Genomic DNA, 21,832 nt, shown 5'->3' with positions numbered 1-21,832 from the left:
TTGCAATTACCAGTGCAGACTCGGCCAACAGCTTCAGTGTCGATGGCTAATGTTGACAAACTTCCGAGTTCTGGAATCAGCAAGGCTGTGATGTTTTCCATTGAAGGTCATCAGTTCGAGGCAGAATTTCTTATTAACTCTCTAGAAGAATTCGATATCATTCTCGGAATTAAATGGCTCTACACATTCGGTCTGATTTTGTAGGATTTCGCCGCTTTAACCATGAGCTTTGAGCTAGCCGGCCACCACTTAATGTTCCAAGGGCTCCAGGCTGAAGTTAACCTTGAATTGCATAGAAGGTTGAATGCGGAATATGGGCCTACTGTTGCCACTGAGAAGCCTCTGAATACAGTTGCAAATGGACACCACTGGTCTACATCTTTTGACAAATTGGACCAAGACGAGTGAATCCAGCGAAGGACCTGCTGGGTCTGCAGCACAGGGGTTCTGTAGAGAGCCACTCAATGTGGGTTTTGCTGTAACCTACACAACAGATGGGGAACTGCTCAGCAAGATTCAGACCGGTGTTGAAATTGAAAGTCCTACTAAAATGTTGCACTCATCAAAATGGGGACGACTTCCTTTCCTACCTGGTACCACTGGCCTTGGTGAGGTTCTTACTCAACAGCAAGAGCAGAGGGCCCAATCAAGATGCGGGGATGATCTAATGATAAGATTAGAGCCAAGCATCTCTAAGGAAGTTATTGCCAGCATTGACAGACACTGCAGTTGAGTTAAGAAGTGTACCTATTCCACCTTCAGCTGATACACTGAAATATCTTCATGAAAATCCTACGGGACAGGCTGCACGTGTGACAGAAAGTACCCCAGATGTGTCAGGTGCTGCTGTTGATGAAACTGAAGCTTCATGTCAACTGGAATTTGGTAGCTACTGCCTTGGGCGTGATGAGCATAAATATCGAATGCAGGACCCTCAAGTACAGCACTTTCAGGATCAGCTTTTTGTGGCCAGAGCTTCTTACCCTAGTGTTGCTAAACTTCCAACACAGGCTGAGCTGGCACGGGCAATGCAGATGATCATTCAAGAATATGAGAGCATGCTCAGTGACACGACAACAGATTCTGATCTTCCACTTCATGTTGAAGAAAAGATGCAGAAGATGGATGCAGTAATTTCCAAAGCGAAAGAACATGTTGCATCCACCAGCAATGTGGATAAGAAATTTAGGCAATTAATTGATCTAACTGAGGATGAAGCTCATTTTCACAGGAAACAGAGTGCTTTCTTATACCAACTTGCTGTTGATACTGTGCCAAGGACTCTCCATTGTTTGTCACTGGGATTGACAGTCGAATACTTCAGCTCTCACTCAGTTGAGGCGACTGTAAACCAGGTTTTTCATGTGGTAATTGAGGGGCAAAACTATTTTGCACTGCAGCTCTGGTTTTTCAGCCACAAATACCAACATGCAGTCATTGATGTCCTGAATATTGATGACCTGAACCTCAAACATATATCTGTATGTGGATCAACACACTTTTTCCTTCCCGAAATATTTCCAAATTGGACAAGGGTGGTAGTTTTGGGTGATCATATTGACGTTAAACGAGATTTGTCGCCTTTGTGGAGCCTTGATATGTGTTGGAATATTTGTTTGTATCGACCGAGTCAATCCTTGTATAAGATCCGTGAGGTTGTTTTCCTAATAGGTTCGATCATTTTTAGTGCACTAGTTTCAACATGGTATCAGAGCAGGTTGGTCCCGAGTTCGAATCCTGCTCCCACCGAATTTGTCCTGGGTTTTTTTCGATGAATTTGTCCCGGGTTTTTTTGGTGAATTTGTCTATGGGTTTTCCCCGTGCGGGGGAGTGTTGGAATATTTGTTTGTATCAATCGGGCTAGTCCTTTTATAAGATTCGTGCGGATACTTTCCTAAAAGATTCGAGCCTTTTAGCGCATTGGTTTCAACAGGCAGGAAAGGTGGATGGGGCAGTAGAGTACTACAGGGTGAGGCTTGGTCAACTTAGAGGTTGTCTGGGTTCGAATAGTCTTGATAACAACTCATATGCATGGATATCTGCTCTAAATGTGATCGAGCAGGAGAGGTGGGGAGAGTGTCATCTCACAGAAACTTACTGGAGGCACCTAAAGCCACATGGCACGGATAAGGATTTGAAGAGTGTTGGAACCTTGCCTGGGAACATGTTGGCATTTCAGAATTGGCTTTATACATTAGACAATTCATGGGCATTGTTAGGATTGGGCTACAACTATTGTGTTGATACAAAATTGATATAGAAAACAATTGTATTGCATTCAAAGGGCAACATGAAACCCTTACTAGACATTGGCATAAACCAATACAAAGGCTACTGGTTGGAGTCCCTACACCAGAGGATCCCACTGAACTTTTGGCATGGCTGTTGGTGGCTTCCTTACATGAAGAGGCTTATGAGGCCATTGTGGCTGGTCTAATGGATGGGATAAACACTACAGAGACGGCACCCAGGAAAAAGGGATTTCAGGCAACAAAATAAAAATAAAAATTTGTTTCCTCCTTGCAGGTGGAACCTACTACGTGGAATACTGTATCTCCATTTCGGCATACCTTCCCTACCTTCGAGCTCGCGGACAAGCTCGCTCTCCAGGAGTGGAATGATGTTGTGAACTCCATAGCACCATGAGTAGCCCAGAGGCGAAGAGGACGATTCGACTCAGTGACTCAGTAAAGAAGCGACGAACATTAGGAGTTTTCATTCTTTAAGTTATTAATGTTAAGGCCTAAGGGCAATTTTGTAATAATTCTCAAAACTTGAACTTGAGCCCTTGTTTATTAGGCCGTCGAGTGAGAATGAAATCAAGAAAGGAATTTGGGATCTGCGTTCTCCTTAAGGAACCAAGGTCGGCGTTCCCTGGAACCCACAATGTAGACTCCCGTCGATGAGTCTAAAACCCTCATTCCAGCATCGATTTTCGTCTCCCATTTTCCATCAAACCATTTTACACTTAGCCATCCCCAAATCATCAACATAGGTCGACTAGAGAGGTCCCGGCAACCAGAACTTGTTCCAGAACAGCTCGGCGACGTCTCCCTCTGGCGAGTAACTCGATCTCGGGTCCGGGAACACAACACAAAGGGGGGGTTAGTGCCCCAAAGTGGATTCTTGAAGATCAAGTCATGTCCAACATGAAGATCATGTCATGTCATGTTCATGAAGATCAGGTAAGAATTTGTGTTAGTGTTGACAACTTCATGTGCACTGGAAAACAGTTTCCAGTGTTAGTGCCCCAACATGAGAAAAACATAAAAAACAAGAGAATTTCTAAACCTTTACAGTGCACTTAATTACAACATAATCCTTAAACCCCAAATTAGGTAAAACAACCATTATTACTACACGAATAAGTTATTGAATGTATAATTAAATATACTAATATATTTATTAATTGAATTAGATATTTTATTGTACATTAATATGGTAATTACATGAGCCAATGAAATACGTATATGATTAATTACAAATAATAAATAAATAACATTATAAATAAAAAAAGTAATACATTAAGTTATTAATTTATTAATAACATATGATATATTTTAACCTAAAAATGAATAATTTAAGAGAAAAAATTGATCTAATAATAACTTTAACACACTATATATTTGTACATAATATATTTTATATATTATTAATTAATAATATATTATCACAAAATTTAAAACCGTTGGTTTAATTAACTATAACAATCGGATAATTATGCCAAAATAATTTATCAAATATTTATTTTAACAATATTTTAATTATAACTATTAAATCACTATTTTAATATAGTAATTTATATATAAAAATAATTATTTTATAAATAAAAATTATAAATTAATAATTTTTATGAAGATAGTTTAATTTTTCCTAACTTAGGAAAAATTAAACATCTTCGTCTTCCTCAGCAGCGAGCCAGCGGGGCGATGGCGACGGGGACGGCTAGGCAAAGGCAACGACCGGCGACGGCGGCGGGCAATGCCGACAGAGGCGGCGCTCCGACGGTACGCCGAGAGGGAGAAGAGAAGGAGGCCGAGAAGCTCTGTAAATGCTCGACCTCCCGTGCTCTGCGGGAATGAGAGAGGGCTGCGGAATTGAGAGAGGGAGCAGAGAATGAGAGAGGGCTGCGGGAATGGAGACGAGAGAGGGTTGCGGAGACGAGAGAGGGCTGCGGGAACGGAGACGAGAGAGGGCTACGGGAATGAGAGAGGGCTGCGGGAAAACCGGAGAGAGACGGCGGTAGTAGAGAGGGAGACCGGAGAGAGACGGCAGAGACGAGAGAACGAGCAGAGAGCTTGGGCTTCACGGAGACGATAGAGGGCTGCGGGAACGAGAGTCGCTGTGTGTGGGAACGAAACGATCGAAATAAAAAAAAAACAGAGACTATCGAGCCAGAGAGAGCCCGCGCGAGAGAATCAAGTGGATGATTCTCAAAATCGGGCGGAAAGCACTTTTCGCCCGTTACTCTTTACACATGAACTCTTGGTTCATGTATATTCATGTACATGACATGAATTTTGGCGCCCCCTAACGACATCAGGACATGAACTGCGTAATGCGCTTGAATATCATGTCCTGAGTCATGTACACTAACCCCCCCAAAGTCAAATACTTAAAAATAAATCTTAGAACAGGAAAACAACAAAATATAAATAAAATATTAATATAACTAAAACGCCTTTAAATTGAGATTCATTTGTGAGACTTCTTTTTGATAGATTCCTTCATATGAATTATTGTTATGTGAGACTTCTTATTATGAGAGTCATATAAGACTCAACGGGTGAGCGTCATTTGAGGGCAGCAAAACATTCAATCCGCATATTGGAGAAGCATTATTGTAATAGTTCTTGAAATGTTTGATCATCATGGGCATCAAGGTTATGCTCAACTAGTAAGAGGACTATGAGTGGGTGACGTTGCCATTATGCTCGAATAACTTTATATCTTGTGTCTTTTCTAGAGAAAAGAGTACACTTTTCTTCTTTTAAAAGAAAGAAGTTGAATGTTGGAAAGATTCTCTGACATCGTATGAGTGAGAGGGTTGCTGTGAATAATATAAGAAATACGAACATGTGCCGATAAACCATTAGGTTGTAAAGCTTCATGCTTGAGCAAGTAGAAGTTGAAATAGCCATATTAACTCACTTTCCTTTGTCATTGTCAAATGACATCATTGAGTTAATAGCGGAGAAGGAGATGAGAAATAGATGGCCCCACTTGGCATACTAAAAATGTCAATGTACAAAAGAGCAAATCTACAAATGGTAGTGACCATTGGTAGAAGAACAAATGAAAATTACAAAATTTCAAGCGGTGTTGGTCCAATCTCTAATTTTGTCCTTTGATTTGATCTCCATATGCCTACTTAATTTGCCCCACTTGGCATACTAAAAATGTCAATGTACAAAAGAGTAAATCTACAAGTGGTAGTGACCCTTGGTAGAAGAACAAATGAAAAATTACAAAATTTCAAGCGGTGTTGGTCCAATCTCTAATTTTGTCCTTTGATTTGATCTCCATATGCCTACTTAATTTGCGTGTTGCTCAACCTGACGAGCCTTTTTATGTAAAATATGCACACAAAAGTTTGTGTTCACTGAAACTTTATTTGCACTAAAAAAGAGGCCTTAAGTCGCCGGGGTTAACGATGCTGCATCACCCAGCAATTCACATGATTTTCGTCGGGTCATTTAGCATGCGGCGTTTGTATATTATATTGTTGGCTAGGAACCAGTAGAGTAGCACTCTTAAAGCGGGACATTGAAGCCAGTCAGCCGTTCGCCTCTCTTTACTAGGTTCAGGAGACGGGGACGATCCTGTCGGTTTTTGGCTCATATGCTTTCTACGCGAGTCGAAACCTTGCGCTCCTTTCTACCTTACCTCCAAAGTAACCTTTCCCGCTATAACTACCTTTTGAACTCCTGTTCGTCTCTGGAGCACCTCAAACAAATTCATTCACAAATTGTGAAAAGTGGACTCTCCCAAAACATCCTCTTATCTACCAAGCTTGTTTCCGTTTGCTGTGCTCTGTCTTCTTCTTCCATGGATTACGCCCACAGTATGTTCGGCACAATTTCCCACCCCGATGCCTTCGCGTATAACACACTTATTCGAGGATATGCCGTTGCAGGTCCTTGTCTAGAAGCTTTAAAACTCTACAGAAAAATGCATTTGGTGGGATTAATGCCTGATAACTTTACTTTCCCATTCGTTGTGAGGTCCTGCGCCGTTCTGTCCTTGTTAACTGAAGGAAAGCAGGTACATTGCATCATCATAAAACATGGCTTGGATTCAGGCGTTTTTGTTCAAAGTGCTTTACTAACCATGTATGCTCAAACTGGAGAGACATCTTGCGCCGAGTTGGTTTTTGGAGAAATTAAGACGCAAAATGTTGTCTCTTGGACAGCAATGATTGCTGGCTATGTGCAAAATGGATTTCTGAAGGAGTCTTTTGGTGTTTTTAGGCAGATGTTGGTTTCGGGTACAAAACCCAATTCAGTAACACTAGTGAGCATCCTACCTGCATGTGCGGGGTTAGAGATGTTGAACTTTGGGGAGTTGATTCACGGGTATGGAATAAAAGCTGGAGTCGATTCAGATGTTTCCTTAGTGAATTCGTTAATTGCATTATATGGCAAATGTAAAAAGGTTAAGCTTGCCAGATTCTTATTTGATAGAATGAAGGTTCGCAACTTTGTTTCCTGGAATGCCATGATCGCTGCATATGAGCAAAATGGAGCTGGGGAGAAGGCAATAAAGCTTTTTCAAAGAATGCAAACTGAGAATGTCAAATTTGATTATATAACGCTGGTTAGTGTTATCTCAGCTTGTGCTAGTTTGGGTGCTCTTAGGACCGGGAGATGGGTACATGAGATTGTCCAGAGACGAGGACTAGAGACTAATTTTTCAGTTGCTAATGCTCTATTAGATATGTATGCCAAGTGTGGATGCATAGATTTAGCCAAAAGTATGTTTGATAAGTTGCATAAAAGAAACGTGGTTTCTTGGAGTGCCATGATTGGGGCTTATGCAGCTCATGGACAAGCGGAAGGTGCCTTGAAACTTTTCTACAGGATGCAAGAGGATGGAGTCAAGCCAAATATGTTTACCTTTACTTCTGTCTTGACAGCTTGCAGACATTCAGGTCTTATAGAAGAAGGGATCAGGTATTTTGACAATCTGAGAAAAGATTACTCAATTGAACCTGGCGAAGAACATATTTCATGTCTAGTGGACCTTCTCGGACGTGCAGGGCGGTTAATTGAAGCCTATAAATTTATAGAGCAAATGCCTGTGAAACCTGGGGTTGGTGTGTGGGGAGCTTTACTTGTGGCTTGTCAAACTCACGGGAATATTGAACTGGCTGAGGTTGTTGTTAAGCATTTGTTCCAATTGGACCCAAAAAATGTTACATATTATCTTCTTATGGCAAACTTATATGCACAAGCAGGCAGGTGGGATGATGTGCTGAAGTTGAGGAAGCTCATGAAGATGCAAAAATTGAAGAAGATTCCTGGCCACAGTTTGTTAATAAATGTGGTTGTGTAAATCTTATGGACACTTTGCAATATTTGTGTTTTTTGACATGAGAATCAGTTGTTTTCCAAAGGACTATTCTATTCTGAGAACTTGTGAAGGTATGCTGGGATGATTGCTCTTTACATATAACTGTGTTAATAGTCATAAGACAGTTCCCTACATGGTTTTGAGTTAATGGTTTTGGCAGTTGTACTTCTCCATGATATATCAACTCAGTTGGCAACTCAAGGGATTCCAAAAGGCAACCTTCAAACAAAAGACGGGTTTTTGCTCAAGGTAGTGCTGGAACAGATTTGTTGTTTAAGTGCACAAGAGACAGGAGTGCATCATTATTCAACCTGTTGAAATGTCACACTTATGTAGACCAACTTGCATGTCTGGGGTATGGATAAGAGCAACTGGCACTAAAACCATTTGTTGAACAAGAGGAAATAGCTGTAAAGGTTAAACGTGCTATACTCTGGCAGAGTTTGGTTGTCAGTGACTTTTGCAATTGGAGAACAACAGCTGCTTGGTACCAAGGCAGATTTTGTAAGAGTAGAAAACATCAGATGGATATATTCTGGTTTGAACTTAGTGTGTAAAAAAAAAACGTAGATTTATGTATGATGGGGTACTCATATTCGGTGCCACATAAATCAATGAGAATCTATGTTTCATTTTGTTTCAACATAAACTTTAGTCTCTCATCATATTATTATTGTGAAACATCCAGTTTCTAGTGGATCTTTAAACTCAAAATGGTAAAAGCACTCAAAGCTTCTTTGAGATGAAGGATTGATGTTTCTAGAAAAGCATTCTTCATTGCAGTTAGATTCCAACACTATTATGTAATGTTTAATAATTACAAAATATTTGATATTGGATTCGCATGGCAACAATCTATGTTTAATGATAACAAAATGAATCTCTGGTTACCTGGTGCATTATGCCATGTAGTCTTTAATTTCCAATAAAATTCATCAAGCATGGCCAACTTGTTTTTTATCCACTTTTCCATGTTTTGGGAGTTTCCATCAATGCTTGGTTGATAGTTGCTAGTTTGCCAAATGCCAAATCTATGATGTTAAGCAATTTATTTTCATCAAAATTTACACAGGTGCATTAAAGGATAAAAATGAATACTCCAGATGATTAATTGACCAAATTAGACAAACCCCAAATAGTTCAAGGTTCCTCTATAATTGCATAGAGAACACTTTGTTATGGACTCAATAGCACACCGAGTCACTCAGAGGAGGAGACAATGACTCACCGAGTCATTTACTTTTATTTTCATTATTTATTTTGCCTTAGTTTCAATTTTATTGATTATGTAATAAGACTTGGATGTAGGGGTATAGTTGGATTTTATAACCCTAACCTATCTTGACGTGAATTACCCTATTTAAAAGGTAAGGAAGCAGAAATAAAGTAAGTTCGGATTTAGAGTAAATTAGGGTAATTAGGTTCTTGCTCGAGCTCCCTATTCTAGGGTTCTTGACGTGAACCTTCTCTGGTATCTTGGTGCTTTCGTGGGTGTCTTGAGTGGTTGTGAAAGGAGGAGAAAAGGAGAGTTAAACCCTCCCTTACGAGGTGAAGGAGAGCCGTGGTTCTTTCATGGAATTCAGGAAGAAGAAGGGTTGTGTGAAACCCTTTCTCAGCCAAGAAGAAGGGAGAGGGACTGCGGGGTTGGAGGTTTCATCAAGAGGTATTTATAATTCCCTTCCCGAGTTTAGAAGGGTTATATTTTGTCTCCTTTACGTACAACAACAGTAGATGCATGATTTTAGAAAAACCTACTTCTTGACGTGAATTATAGAAGTGGGGTTTCATACTTGGGTCCTTAAACAGTCCCTCAATTGGTTGGTTGCATCTATAATTGAGAAAAAGAAACTCTTTTTCAACCCTAACGTGGAAGGAGAAAGATAAGAGAGTTATTTTCACAAAAACGTGATCAATAACCCTCAAGCAGTGCTGGATTCACCAGTACCTCGCCGAGTTACTTGATCCATGGATATGGACCATAAAACACTAGCACTAAAATCCATTAGCTCATATTTCAGGAATAAAACAAGAAGCAGAGCAATTAAGATCCTAATGTAGAGTAATTTTATATTCCAACTAAGCGCCAATCTATTTAATCTTATATCTAATCCATATAGTAAGGGGCGAGGGTCGAGAGGTTTTTTGGGAAACTACCTGAGATGGCACACTCTCCTCTGCCCCATCAGACTCTAAGGACATAGGAAACGAGAGTTATTTGCATTTAGAGAAATGGAGAATCCAGAGGGAAAAGCGGAAAGTCTCAGAGACAGATAAACTTGATAACAGACCTAGATACTGATTTCGATGAAACATGTTGAAAACAAAAACCAGATAACAGAGAAAGGATACGGAATTTCAGAAAAGAAATGGGAGAGAAGATAAGAAAGCGAAAATGGGAAATGGGACTCTAATTGGCCCCTCAGAATGTGAAAAAAACGAAATTCGGTGATCGTAAGCATTCAATCTCGGCTTTAAAATTGACTGTGTTCATTCCTCAAGTTATAGTAAGCGGGAGTCTTTTTTTGTAATTCTGTTTGCTATCTTCTGAACTTAAAATAAAGAAAAACCGGTGAAAGGATCCTCTCTATGGTATCCGCATACCCACTTGTGCTCTCTCGGTCTTGATAATTGGTTGCGATCTCTTTTCTCTACCGTTTGCTTCTCCTCATCATCTTTGCCAACGAACGTCCATGAGCTGCCCAACTTCCACTAATGCATTAACGCTCTCGGAACTAATGCAGATTGCTTTTTGTTTTTTTTTATTTGATTGTCGTATTCTACATATTGTTGTTGGATGAAAAGTAGCTTAGATAACAATATAGTTTATGTTGTTATAAGATGCATGCATAAAGATGTTTTTCTAATCCTTTTGGTCTCTATCCTTTATCAAACTTTAGATGGCACCATCATTGGGTCCATTTGGTCAAGAGAATAAAGTGTGTAAGCCAGTCAAATCTTTAAACGGTCTAAAACATAGCTCTTAGTTAGTGGCATGAAAATTTTGATAGTGGTTCCAAAACATGTGGTTTTGATAAATGTGTATATTTGAAAATATATGATAAGTCATTCATTATCTTATATCTTTATGTTGATGACATCTTGATATTTGGAAATGAAAATATCAACGTATTAGAGGTAAAAAAAATACCTCAATGATAATTTTGATATGAAAGATCAAGGGTTAGTGAATGCAATATTAGGAATCGGAATAATTTAAAATAAAAATGAGATTGCTTTGACACAATTTCATTATGTGAAAAAAGTTCTAAAACAGTTCAGATATGAGAACTGTAAACCAGTTAGCACACCATATGATTCTAGTATAATAAAATAAAGAAAAATGGTTGAGATAGTGTTGCACAATTGAGGTTCTCTCAAATTATTGGAAGTTTTAATGTATTTATCAAACTGTACTAGACCAGATATTTCCTAAGTAGGAAGACTAAGGACGTATTCAAGTAATTACGAGTAATTATTTTGAAATGAACTGTTAATTATGGAATACACTATTCTAGTTTTCCTATGATTTTGATAACACTAAACCACTAGTGGTTTTGTATTTACACTATGTGGTGGATGAGAAGTTTATATGTGAAAATAAAATTGAAGATGAAATGAATAAAAAGCCCAAACCAATTTTACATGGTTAAGCCTAGAAGCTTAATCCATAGACGGAAAGAGAGGGAGAGATTTTATTGAATCAAAATGTACTTTTACAATCAATATAAGCTTATTTATAGATTAAAGAAGGATTATTTAATTCCTCAATTAATGATTTGAATTTTCTTAATTTAAGAAATCAAAATCAATAAAAAATTTCTCTTGATATTAGGAAATCATGAAGAGTAATTTATCATTAATATTCTAAATTATTACATAATTTAATTCTGAATTTTTAGTTTCTCTATTAGCAATCTCCCTCAAGTTGTATTGGGGGTAAAGAGGAAATACAACTTGTTATCTGGCCGGATAGAACCTTCTTCTTGTTAAGGAGACTTTCTTTGTGCTTGGTGTCATTGATGGTGCGATGAAGCATCATATGAGATGGAGAAAATTTTGATGAGATGGTAATGACTATGGAAGGGGTCATCCTACTAGCACGTCCTATATCCATCTTGTTAAAAAAATTATACAAGCAAATAATGTGATAAAAAATAAGATGAAATAATGGTAGATGGTGTATGATAAATATATTAATATGATATTTGAAAATGGTTTAGGATATGAGATTGTATTCATCACACAACTCCTATTCCTAATTCCGCAAAAAATTAATTCCCTATCTCAATTCTTCTCCCTTTTTAAAAACAATAAATAGATGATTTTTTTAAATAAAAATAATAGTAAAATTTTCATTAAATTGAATAAAAAATGAGGCAAATATGAAAGTTTTTTGTTTGATCCAAAAATTGGTCTTGTTCAGGTTAAAAATGAGAAAATCAGAGCAATTTTTTGTATTTTTTCTTTTGCCTATTATACTATAACTTAAACTAAGACAAAAAGTTAAACTGTAAAGTAGAATAATACTTATTTATACTAGCGTAGGGTCAAACTTTTAAAGCTAACTCCTTATTGGTCTCAATCCAAACCCATTCTCATTCAATAGAGTAAATGAAAAACACATAATTGCTTTATGCAGGGTTAGGTCCTATTGGATGTCCCTCGTTTCATCTCGATACAAAAATGTTCTTTCCTACTGAGACATGCAAGAAAGGGAGGTTACAGTTAATATGTGTGTATATCCTTTTCTATCATAACATTCATTTTTATTGAGATAATAGAATAATCACTTGCACTATAAATAGCAGAGATACAAAGTATATGAAATAAAGCAACAAAGTCACAAAGAACATTTTTGTAAGGCCTTGCATTGAATATACCATTGGAAAAAACTTATGCGAAAATTACAACATAATTTAAATAGAAAATAAATCAATAGGTTTTTAATAATTAATTAAAAATATAAAATAGCTTAAAACAAAACAATAAGTAAAGTATCTAACACAATAAATAGAATAAAAAAGAGAAACTAAATAGAAAATAAATTTAGTAAACTTTATAAATAATTTCCAAAAGAAAAATTTGAACTAAAATATAAGCGTAAAATAAGATAGAAAGTAAAATACTTTAAATTAATTTAAAATAGATGACATAAATAATATAGAAATAGGAAGTAATTAATAAAATAAAATAATTATATAAAATAGAGTATATTTGATTAATGCTTAATGAATAAGATAAAACCATTATATCAAAAATAAAAAATATTAAAAAGTAATAGCAATAAAAATAGAAAAATGGAGATATTTAATAAAATGGAGATAAAAAATAACTACTAAAATAGTAAAGCCTGTATAAAAAAGTGTGAAATTGCATTGCTATCAATTATTTCTATGGTATGTTAATTTTCCCTAAGGTGGAGAGAACGTACTAGTGAAACATGAATTCATCATAAATGCCATTATTTTTAGAATGGTTGATTGTAGTTATCCTAGTGATGGGTGAGTAAGTGTAAAAAAAATTGATCCATTCTCTCTGACTAAAACCTTTAGTAACTAATCTAGTTTTGTATTTTTCTATGGACCCATTAGGATTACGTTTCCTTTTTAAGGATCCATTTGCATCCAATTGGTCTAGACCCTCTGGAGGTAAGTCTATAATTCCCATCTATGTTGTGAAAGAAATGAATGTATTTCACTTTTAACTGCTTCCTCCCACATGGATGCTTCATTAGATTTCATTGCTTTGGTAAAAGTCAATGGATAATCCTCTATGTGGAAAGTGTAAAAATCATCTCCTAGGTTCTTTTCTATCCTAGGGCTCTTACTCCCCCTACGTTCAGTTTGTGGCACTGTTTTGTTATCCTCATCGCAATATCTAGAAATTTCACATTTGCAAAAAATATGTTGGAAGATGGGCTCAAGCCCACATAACCAAAGAAGGCCCACATATCCAAGTGTGTTGGAAGATGGGCCCAAGCCCATAAGACCAAGGAAGATGCACATATCCAAAGTGTATTGGAAGATGGGCACAAGCCCATGAGATATGGATCCACCATGATCACACGAGCTGGTGGGACGCACCATGACCATGTGAGGTGGCATTATGAGTCTTACACAAGAAGAAGTCTTATAGAGCCACAATTATTATTGAAGGAAGTCTCACAAAAGAGTTTCAATTTAAAGATGTTTTAGTCATGTTAGTCTTCTATTTATATTAGATTATTTAATTATACTAAGACTTATCTTTGAGTGTTAGAGTTTGGGTGTAATTGGGTCAAAGGTAGTTTAATTGTAGTTGGACTCTACTACTTTCCTCTATTATAAATAGAGGTTCATGTACTCTGATTATAACAAGTCAATGATGTATTTCTTTTTTCCATAAATTCAACAAAATACAACACCATTGGATTCTTTAATAGTTTTTATAGAAATTTTAGGTAAATCTGAATGTACTAATAAAAATCGATATGCATTGCTGTTTTATACATGTCCTATGAAAGATGCATCATAAGTCTTAGGACTTAGCTTTGTATTGTTAAAGTTAATTTTAACTTTAGTAAAACAACACCATACTTTAAAATATTTAAAACTAGGTCTTCTACCCCACCAAAACTCAGATGATGTTTTCTAATTGTCCTTGTATGGAATACGATTTAGTATTTTACACATTGAAAGTAATACTTCTTCCCACATTGTTGGGAAGACCACAAATAGACAACACAGAATTAATCATGTCTAAAAATTTTCTATTTTTTTTTTTTTTTTAGTTACTACATTGGACAAAGGAGAATAAGGAGCTATGTATGTTACCATGTTCGTCACATAATTTTCCAAATTTTATAGAACTATATTCTCTTCGTCTATTTGACCTAAGACTTTTTATTGTTTTATGGGTTTGATTTTCTACTTCTGATTTATAAATTTAAAAATTTTCTAACGCTTCAACTTTAGTCTTAATTAGATGCACTAGTAGTATTTTTGCAGATGCACATAGTAGTATTTTTGCTGCCCCTGATGGCTTTTCAAGAGAGAGTGAATTGAAAATTTCAAATTAAAACTTAGTAGTGCATGTAATAAAAAATCATGCAAATTTATAATTTTAATATAAAGTAATATGAACATACCACAGGAGACAAGAGAATATTTTTTTTTTATGTTTCCCTAATGGTATTTACTGCACAAAAACTCTTGATTGGTAAATTTCACTATTTCAAAACTCTAATAGCGGGAATTTCAGCTCTCTTTGAGCCATGTGTAGAACAATACACACTTTTTACAATCACAATCTACTCAAGAGATTGGTGCTAGATTCTTGCCCTACCTAGCCCTTTATATCTTGATTGAATAGGTTCTAGATGAACTTTTCACAAATTGAAAATAAAAGAAAAGAAAACTTACACCCTTTACTTGGAGAGTTCCTTCTCCTTGAGAGATCCACGCTACCACTTCTTTAGCAGCACAATATGGAGTGAGGGTGCTTGTCTAGAATGCAATGAAAGGAAAGGAATAGACAAAGTAGTGGAATTTTCAAGGATGGAGCTCACTCTTTCACTACAAAATTCTTTTGAGAAGTTCTTCAAGTTTAAGGATAAAAGCTCAAAGGATTTTACAATAAATTGTCATTAACTTCTCAATGCACAGTTTGGTGGGGTATTTATAATTTCCCTAAGCCAAACTAGTTGTTATGGTCCCGGATCTGACACATGGATTCGTAGGGAGGAAGAAGAGAAAGACGAAAATCAAGCCGAAGGGAAGCTTGAAAATCCTAGGTTCTTTGAGGAGAACGCATACCCCTGAGCTCGTTGAGGAGAACTCAAAACCCTTGTTTACTCTAAATCAATGTTTGTCTTTCTCATTACTCTTACCCTTAAATAGGGTTCACCCTTACAAAGTTTAAGACAAAATATTACAAAAATACCAATATAAATAAAATATTCCAAAAATACCCCTATAGCCTATTAATTCTTTAACAGAAATAAAATAATGTAAATTAAAGAAAAAAATTAATTTAATAATGTTATTGCGTGCATAATACACCCTCTGGGAGAAAGAGCTTGTCCTCAAGCTCGAAGGTAGGGTCTGTTTGCCGACGTCTCCACCTGTTCCCAAGTAGCATCCACGGTAGTTGTGTCCGCCCTCTGGACGCCCAAAACTTGAGCAATCCACCCGAGTAGCAAAAAATTTTTGTTTTTTTTTTTTTTTTGACCCTGCCAGCATCACTTGCTGTAGCACACCCCAATACTGAAAAATAACCAAACAAGTTGAACTATCACCTGCGCCAAACTGGTAACTTCTGCTTCAACATTAACAACCTTTGTGGGATCTGCCCCAACTGTTGCCTCATTGGCAAAATACAGCATGTCCCCGGTAACCTCAGTCTTTAGACCCAGTCCATGTTCAACAAATTGCCCAACATTCGAGACGAAAGTACCTTGGCCGTAAGCACTGAGCATACGTAGGTAAGTGACCTCATTTAGTCCAATGTCATGAGCTTCCATTGAACCAAACAGTTCTAGGGAAACTGTGCATAACCATGTGCTGCAAAACCAGCAACTTCATCTATGGATCCCTTACAATCCATTATGATGGATTCATTCACATGCATGAGGCTTAACTTAATAAAATCGTGCCCAAAGCTCCCATACCTGATGAAGTGCGCACAAACAGCAACATACTTCTATTGTTGAAGTCTTTTCTGTAGCCACAAACCAATATGGTGTAGGCTTGTATTGGTAGCAGTTTGTGGGTGACCACGGAAGACTCCCTAATATCACAATCTGCCAGTTGTGTGCTGTTTTCAGCAACCTTATTGAAGCTCACTGGAAATAGTGTCCCCACCCTTGACTCCTTTTTGTTTTCACCTAGAATAGTATCCAAAACTGAAGCACCTATATGCTGTCCAGGCACCCAGAATTTAGATTTTTTCCCCATCAACAGTCATAAAAATCATTCTCCACAGTAGATTCTCCACCATTTCTAGAAAAACCAAACTGCTAAGCATAAAAATCACCGATTTCAGCAGTGGTTGTTGGCTGTCTAGCAACAAACTTTTCTGCACTGCCACAACAACACTGTATCCTTGGCTGTCTAGCAGCATTGTTTTCTAGACTGGGACAGCAACACTGTGTCCTTGGCTGTCTAGCAGCAATGTATTTTGGACTGCCTCAACAGGATTGTTTGCTTGGCTGGCTGGCAGCACTGGTTTCAGTAGTGCCACTGGTGGCAGCACTGGTTGCTGCAGTGCCACAACAGTAGCACAACAAAACATGTTGAAGAACCCATAAGCGTCTGCACCAGCTGTCCATCTTGATAAGTGCAAACATTCCTCAGCCCCATCAGTTGTGTCCTTAGGTGTATCAACATCTTGAACTTCTGTAGCACAACTCTCCACATGTTCCAACACTATTTTTGACCCAGATGAAGCAAAACCTTTCAACTGCATAGGCTTAATCGAAAAGCCAGGAATTACAAATGGAAGCATCAGAATTGCCTCTCCCCAAATGCATATCGCCCAGTAAGATAACCCCCCACCAATCCTTCATAAACATAACCCAATGCCACTGTTGACATTAAGTCAGTTACTCCAAAAAGAAGAAGAACACCTGTTGCAGCAAAATCCTTTCTCTCAGTAGTTCTGTCCATCCATATAGGTGACTCTTTGGTGTGAAAAACATCACTCAACTGGGTTAAGAGAGCCTTTTCTGGGTTTAAAGAACTCGATGCAGTGGAACTTCGTCTCTGCCAATAAACACTACCATGCTGCTGGCCTAAATATGGACCTATCAATTTTCTTTTTTTCAACTTGTGTTCACAGATCTGGAAAACAGTAATCATCACAACATGTCCCTGATTCTCATGAGCTATAGATGCTGTTAGGTTCCCTTACCATGGATCTTGTCACTTGACGTTCCCCTTGAGGTTCCAGTTTGTAAGATGGAAATGGCATGAAGAAGCCTCCTTGGCATCACTGATTTGTTGAAGAGCTCAGAGGTAGATGGAGTGATGAGTGCGAGAGGGAAGAGGAGCTCAGTGAGAGCGTTAATCTATCTTGTCTACTATATTCTAACTTAGGAAAATGCTTGCCTTAATTTCAATATTGACCTCCTTATAAACCAAGGAAGGGACGCTGGCCACACTTATGCCAGATTACAAAATGACCTGCCAGATTACAAGATTACCCTTCACTAAGGGATGTTGGAAGGAACGCTGGCCAACACTTACGCCAGATTACAAATTGACCTGCCAGATTACCAAATTACCCCTCACCAAGGGATGCCGGCCAATAACACTTCACACCCAGATTACAAGGGTTCCCATGATTAATTACAACAGTACCTCTCATGACTTAACCTGAATCTAACAACAATTAAGTCCTATGCCGGCAGAGACTCTTGATGCTATGGAGTCCATAACATCACTCTCCTTCTAGAGGAAGAGCTTGTCCTCAAGCTCAAAGGCTAGGAAGAGTTCGCTAAATTCATCCAACGGCTGCCAAGAGGCCTCCACCGGATCCGTCTCCGCCCAATGGACAAGCAGTTCCCAACGATCATCAACTCTGCGAGCCTGCTAGACGTGGGCTTGAGAGGGAAGGATGCGGCCATTGCGAAGTGGAGGGAGCCGGGTGTGCAACAGTGGCGAATTACCCTTGAAGGGCTTCAGTAGAGACACGTGGAAAATGCCATGAATATGGGCATCGGCCAACAACTGGAGACGGTAGGCGACGCTGCCTATGCGCTCCAAGATCTGAAAGGGCCCAAAGTACTGAGGGGAGAGCTTGTGATGCTTTGCTGCAGCGAGGGACAGCTGGTGGTACTTGTGCAGATGGAGCCACACATAATCGCTTGGTGGATAAGACTGGTCGCGGTGGGTCCTGCCATAAGAGTGCTTCATGCGCGACTGAGCTCACAGTAAGTTATCACGGATATGTCCCAGCATGCTGTCCCGTTCCATCAAAGCCTGGTCGATGGTAGCCACACGTGAAGAGCCAGCAAGGTAGGAGACCAGGCGAGCGGGAGGGTTACCATAAACCACCTAAAAGGTGGTCATCCTGAGCTCTGAATGGTAGGACGTGTTGTAGCAGAATTCGGCCCATGCGAGCCAGCGGACCCACATCTTCGGATTATCGCCCACAAAGTAGCGCAAATACACCTCTAGAAACTCGAAGTGGCCATGGAGAGTACGGAAGGCCGTCTTCACCACGTCGGGTGGGTAGACTTGGATCTGATGGTACCCAGAACGTAAATTCAGCTTTGTAAAGAAGTTGGCACCAGGGAGTTCGTCCAAGAGCTCATCTACCACGGGTATCGAAAATTTGTCCTTGACGGTGTGCGCGTTCAGCTCTCTGTAGTCAACACAGAAGCTCCAAGTCCGATCTTGCTTGAGCACTAGCATCACCGGAGAAGCAAAAGGGGACCTGTTGGATTGAAGCAGGCCTTGTTCAAGGATCTGCTGGCATTGCTGCTCGATTTCATCCTTCTGGACGTGCGGGTAACGGTAGGGCCGGACAATGATTGGCTCTATGCCCAATTTCAGCCGGATGCGATGGTCACATGTCCGGATGGGAGGAAGTGACTAAGGCTCTCTAATCAAGTCCCTAAATTCAGAGATGAGGGACTGCAAGTTGCTGCTGGCCGAGGTGGTGACCTGTAAATTCTGGACTGTGCAGCGAGTGGGGGCATGAGTGCCATGAAGAGTGAGGTCTTTCTGGCCAGAGGTGAAGGTCATGGTGAGGGATGTGAAATCCCAAAGGATATGACCCAGCTGTTGAAGCCACTTGATACCCAAAACTAAGTCAAACCCAGCGAGGGGAATGACTAAGAAACCGGTCTCGAATGGATGGCCTTCAATATCAAACCAGACTGCTGAACATACTCCAAGATTGGAAAGCTTCGCTCCATTGGCCACTGAAACCGAGAGGCCAGAGTTGTGTTGCACGGGTAAGCCCAGTTGCTGTGCGGCGGTCTGGCTGAGAAAGTTATGGGTGCTGCCCGAATCAACCAAGGCAACGAGCATGAGATTGTGGATGACGGCATGGACCTGCATGGTGTTGGTGCTGTGCAGGCCGGTCATGGCGTGGAGGGAAATGGCAGGTTCCTCCACTGCTGGCTTGTCTTCGGTGTCGGAAAGGTCACCCTCTTCCGGATCGCCCCCTTCAAGATAAAATAGCCTTTGGCATTCATGGCTGGGACGATATTTTTCATAACAATTGAAACAGAGGCCTTGAGCGCGCCGCCGCTGTTCCTGGTCGGCTTTAGAGAGGCGTTTGATGAATTGGGGAGGTGGGGTGGTGGTTGGGGGCTGTAAGGGAGGAGTGGTATTGGGGTTTGGGCGCAGGAAATTGGGGGGAGCAGGGGGAGGTACTGGAGTGGGACGTCCTGGCCAGGGGGGTCTTCTGCCAAGAGAGTCACTCAGGATGCGCTGTTTGGCATCCAATGATCGGGCCAAATTCATGGCATGGTCGAGAGTGGTTGGGGCCAGTAATGCAACCTCAATGCGGAGTGCTTCAACCAGGCCTGCTGTGAACAAGGGGACATACTGGTTGGGATGCACCGAGTGAGTGGCACATGCCAGCTTTTCTTGGAAAGATTTCTGGTACTGTGCTAGCGAGCCAGATTGTTTGAGGTTGACTAAGTCGCCAAGAGGGTAGTGGCGGGCAGGGGGTCCGAACCGTAACATACAAGAGGCTCTAAAAATCTCCCAATCATACAGAGGATTCTCATATCGGAACTGAGTTCGTTGGTGCCAAAAGAATTGGTCGCACTTATGCAACCAAATGAGAGGGTCCGAAGACCCATCGAACTTTGGAAAGTCCAATTTGGCGTACCTTGGCACCGAGGAAGGGGCTGGTACTTGGGCGCCCATGCCTATAGGGTGTGGGGGACGGAATTGGGGTGGTGGTGGAGGGAAATGGAAGTGTGGTTGGGCAGGGGGAGAGGAAGAGATTCCTTGCTGGGTGGGAGGTCGTGGGTAAACTTCATCAATCCGGGCCATCAGTTGCTGGATAGAGAGAGTGTACTGCTGTTGTTGTTGCTGGGCAGAGTCTTGGAGAGATAGAAGTTGCTGTTGGAATGAGTCAAGCTGGACCTGTGTGCTTACACGTTGTGCCTCCAGCAAATTTCGGATCTCATCAGAGGAAGAGGAATCGCTAACAGTGGTCCGGTCTGATACTACGATGTTAGGTTCCCTTACCATGGATCTTGTCACTCGGCGTTCCCCTTGAGGTTCCAGTTTGTAAGATGGAGAATGGCGTGAAGAAGCCTCCTTGGCGTCACTGATTTGTTGAAGAGCTCAGAGGTAGATGGAGTGATGAGTGCGTGAGGGAAGAGGAGTTCAGTGAGATTGTTAATCTATCTTGGCTACTGTATTCTAACTTAGGAAAATGCTTACCTTCATTTCAATATTGTCCTCCTTATAAACCAAGGAAGGGACGCTGGCCACACTTAAGCCAGATTACAAAATGACCTGCCAGATTACAAGAGTACCCTTCACTAAGGGATGCTGGAGGGAACGCTGGCCAACACTTACGCCAGATTACAAAATGACCTGCCAGATTACCAAATTACCCCTCACTAAGGGATACTGGCCAATAACACTTCGCACCCAGATTACAAGGGTTCCCCCTTATTAATTACAATAGTACCTCTCATGACTTAACCAGAATCTAACAACAATTAAGTCCTATGCCTAGGAGAGACTCTTGATGCTATGGAGTCTATAACAGATACCCCCTGTGATTCATTTTCACGTGCTACCAATTCTAGGTGCTGGTCATCTGCATCATTTCTAACAGGTTTTATATTTTTCTGTTGAACCCATTTCTGCATTACCACAACAGCAACAATTTTAAAAATGGGAAGTGTGTCTCTTGTCCAACCCAAGATTGCAACAACAACAAAAAATTGGAATTAAGGCAGACTATTCAACCCAACCACAGGAAAATCATTCATCCACAAGACTATTCCCAACACACCCAAACTTTTTTTTCTCCATTTCTTTCCACGTTTGCTCCCTTCTCATATTCAGAACTCCCACCCAATAGAAAAATTTCTACAAACAGGGCCCGAGCATCATACATGGGACCCAACAATTTCAGCACAATGTTGTCAATTTGACCAAGAACAAACTCACTGCTGCTGGTCCCATCAATAGAAAAATCTTTCATCCACATAATTATCTCAACCCTGCCATGAATACCCAACAAAATTTCATCACCAAAATTCACACCAAGTTGAAGAATTTTGACAAACAGTGGTCGAGCA

At 39.8% G+C, this 21,832-nt stretch overlaps 2 protein-coding genes across 2 annotated transcripts; both read left to right on the top strand.

Moving 5' to 3' along the window:
• The first annotated feature begins 358 nt into the window (after positions 1-358).
• LOC137954965 (probable galacturonosyltransferase 7) lies at positions 359-2,260 on the top strand. Its single transcript, XM_068801862.1, has 3 exons — positions 359-608; positions 712-1,481; positions 1,934-2,260. Exons 1-3 carry the CDS (start codon positions 359-361, stop codon positions 2,258-2,260), a joined length of 1,347 nt encoding a protein of 448 aa, XP_068657963.1.
• Positions 2,261-5,820: 3,560 nt separating this feature from the next.
• On the top strand, positions 5,821-8,143 carry LOC137957266 (pentatricopeptide repeat-containing protein At2g29760, chloroplastic-like). Its single transcript, XM_068805019.1, has one exon. The coding sequence runs from the start codon at positions 5,842-5,844 to the stop codon at positions 7,552-7,554; it is 1,713 nt and encodes a 570-aa protein (XP_068661120.1). The 5' UTR covers positions 5,821-5,841; the 3' UTR covers positions 7,555-8,143.
• The last annotated feature ends 13,689 nt before the right edge of the window (positions 8,144-21,832 follow it).

Source organism: Aristolochia californica, unplaced genomic scaffold (genome assembly GCF_029961685.1).
Source record: "Aristolochia californica isolate CCGP_79_NKW_82.1479 unplaced genomic scaffold, dmAriCali1.0.hap1 SCAF_2, whole genome shotgun sequence".
Lineage (NCBI taxonomy): Eukaryota > Viridiplantae > Streptophyta > Magnoliopsida > Piperales > Aristolochiaceae > Aristolochia > Aristolochia californica.
This window is presented reverse-complemented; position numbering and strand designations above follow the sequence as displayed.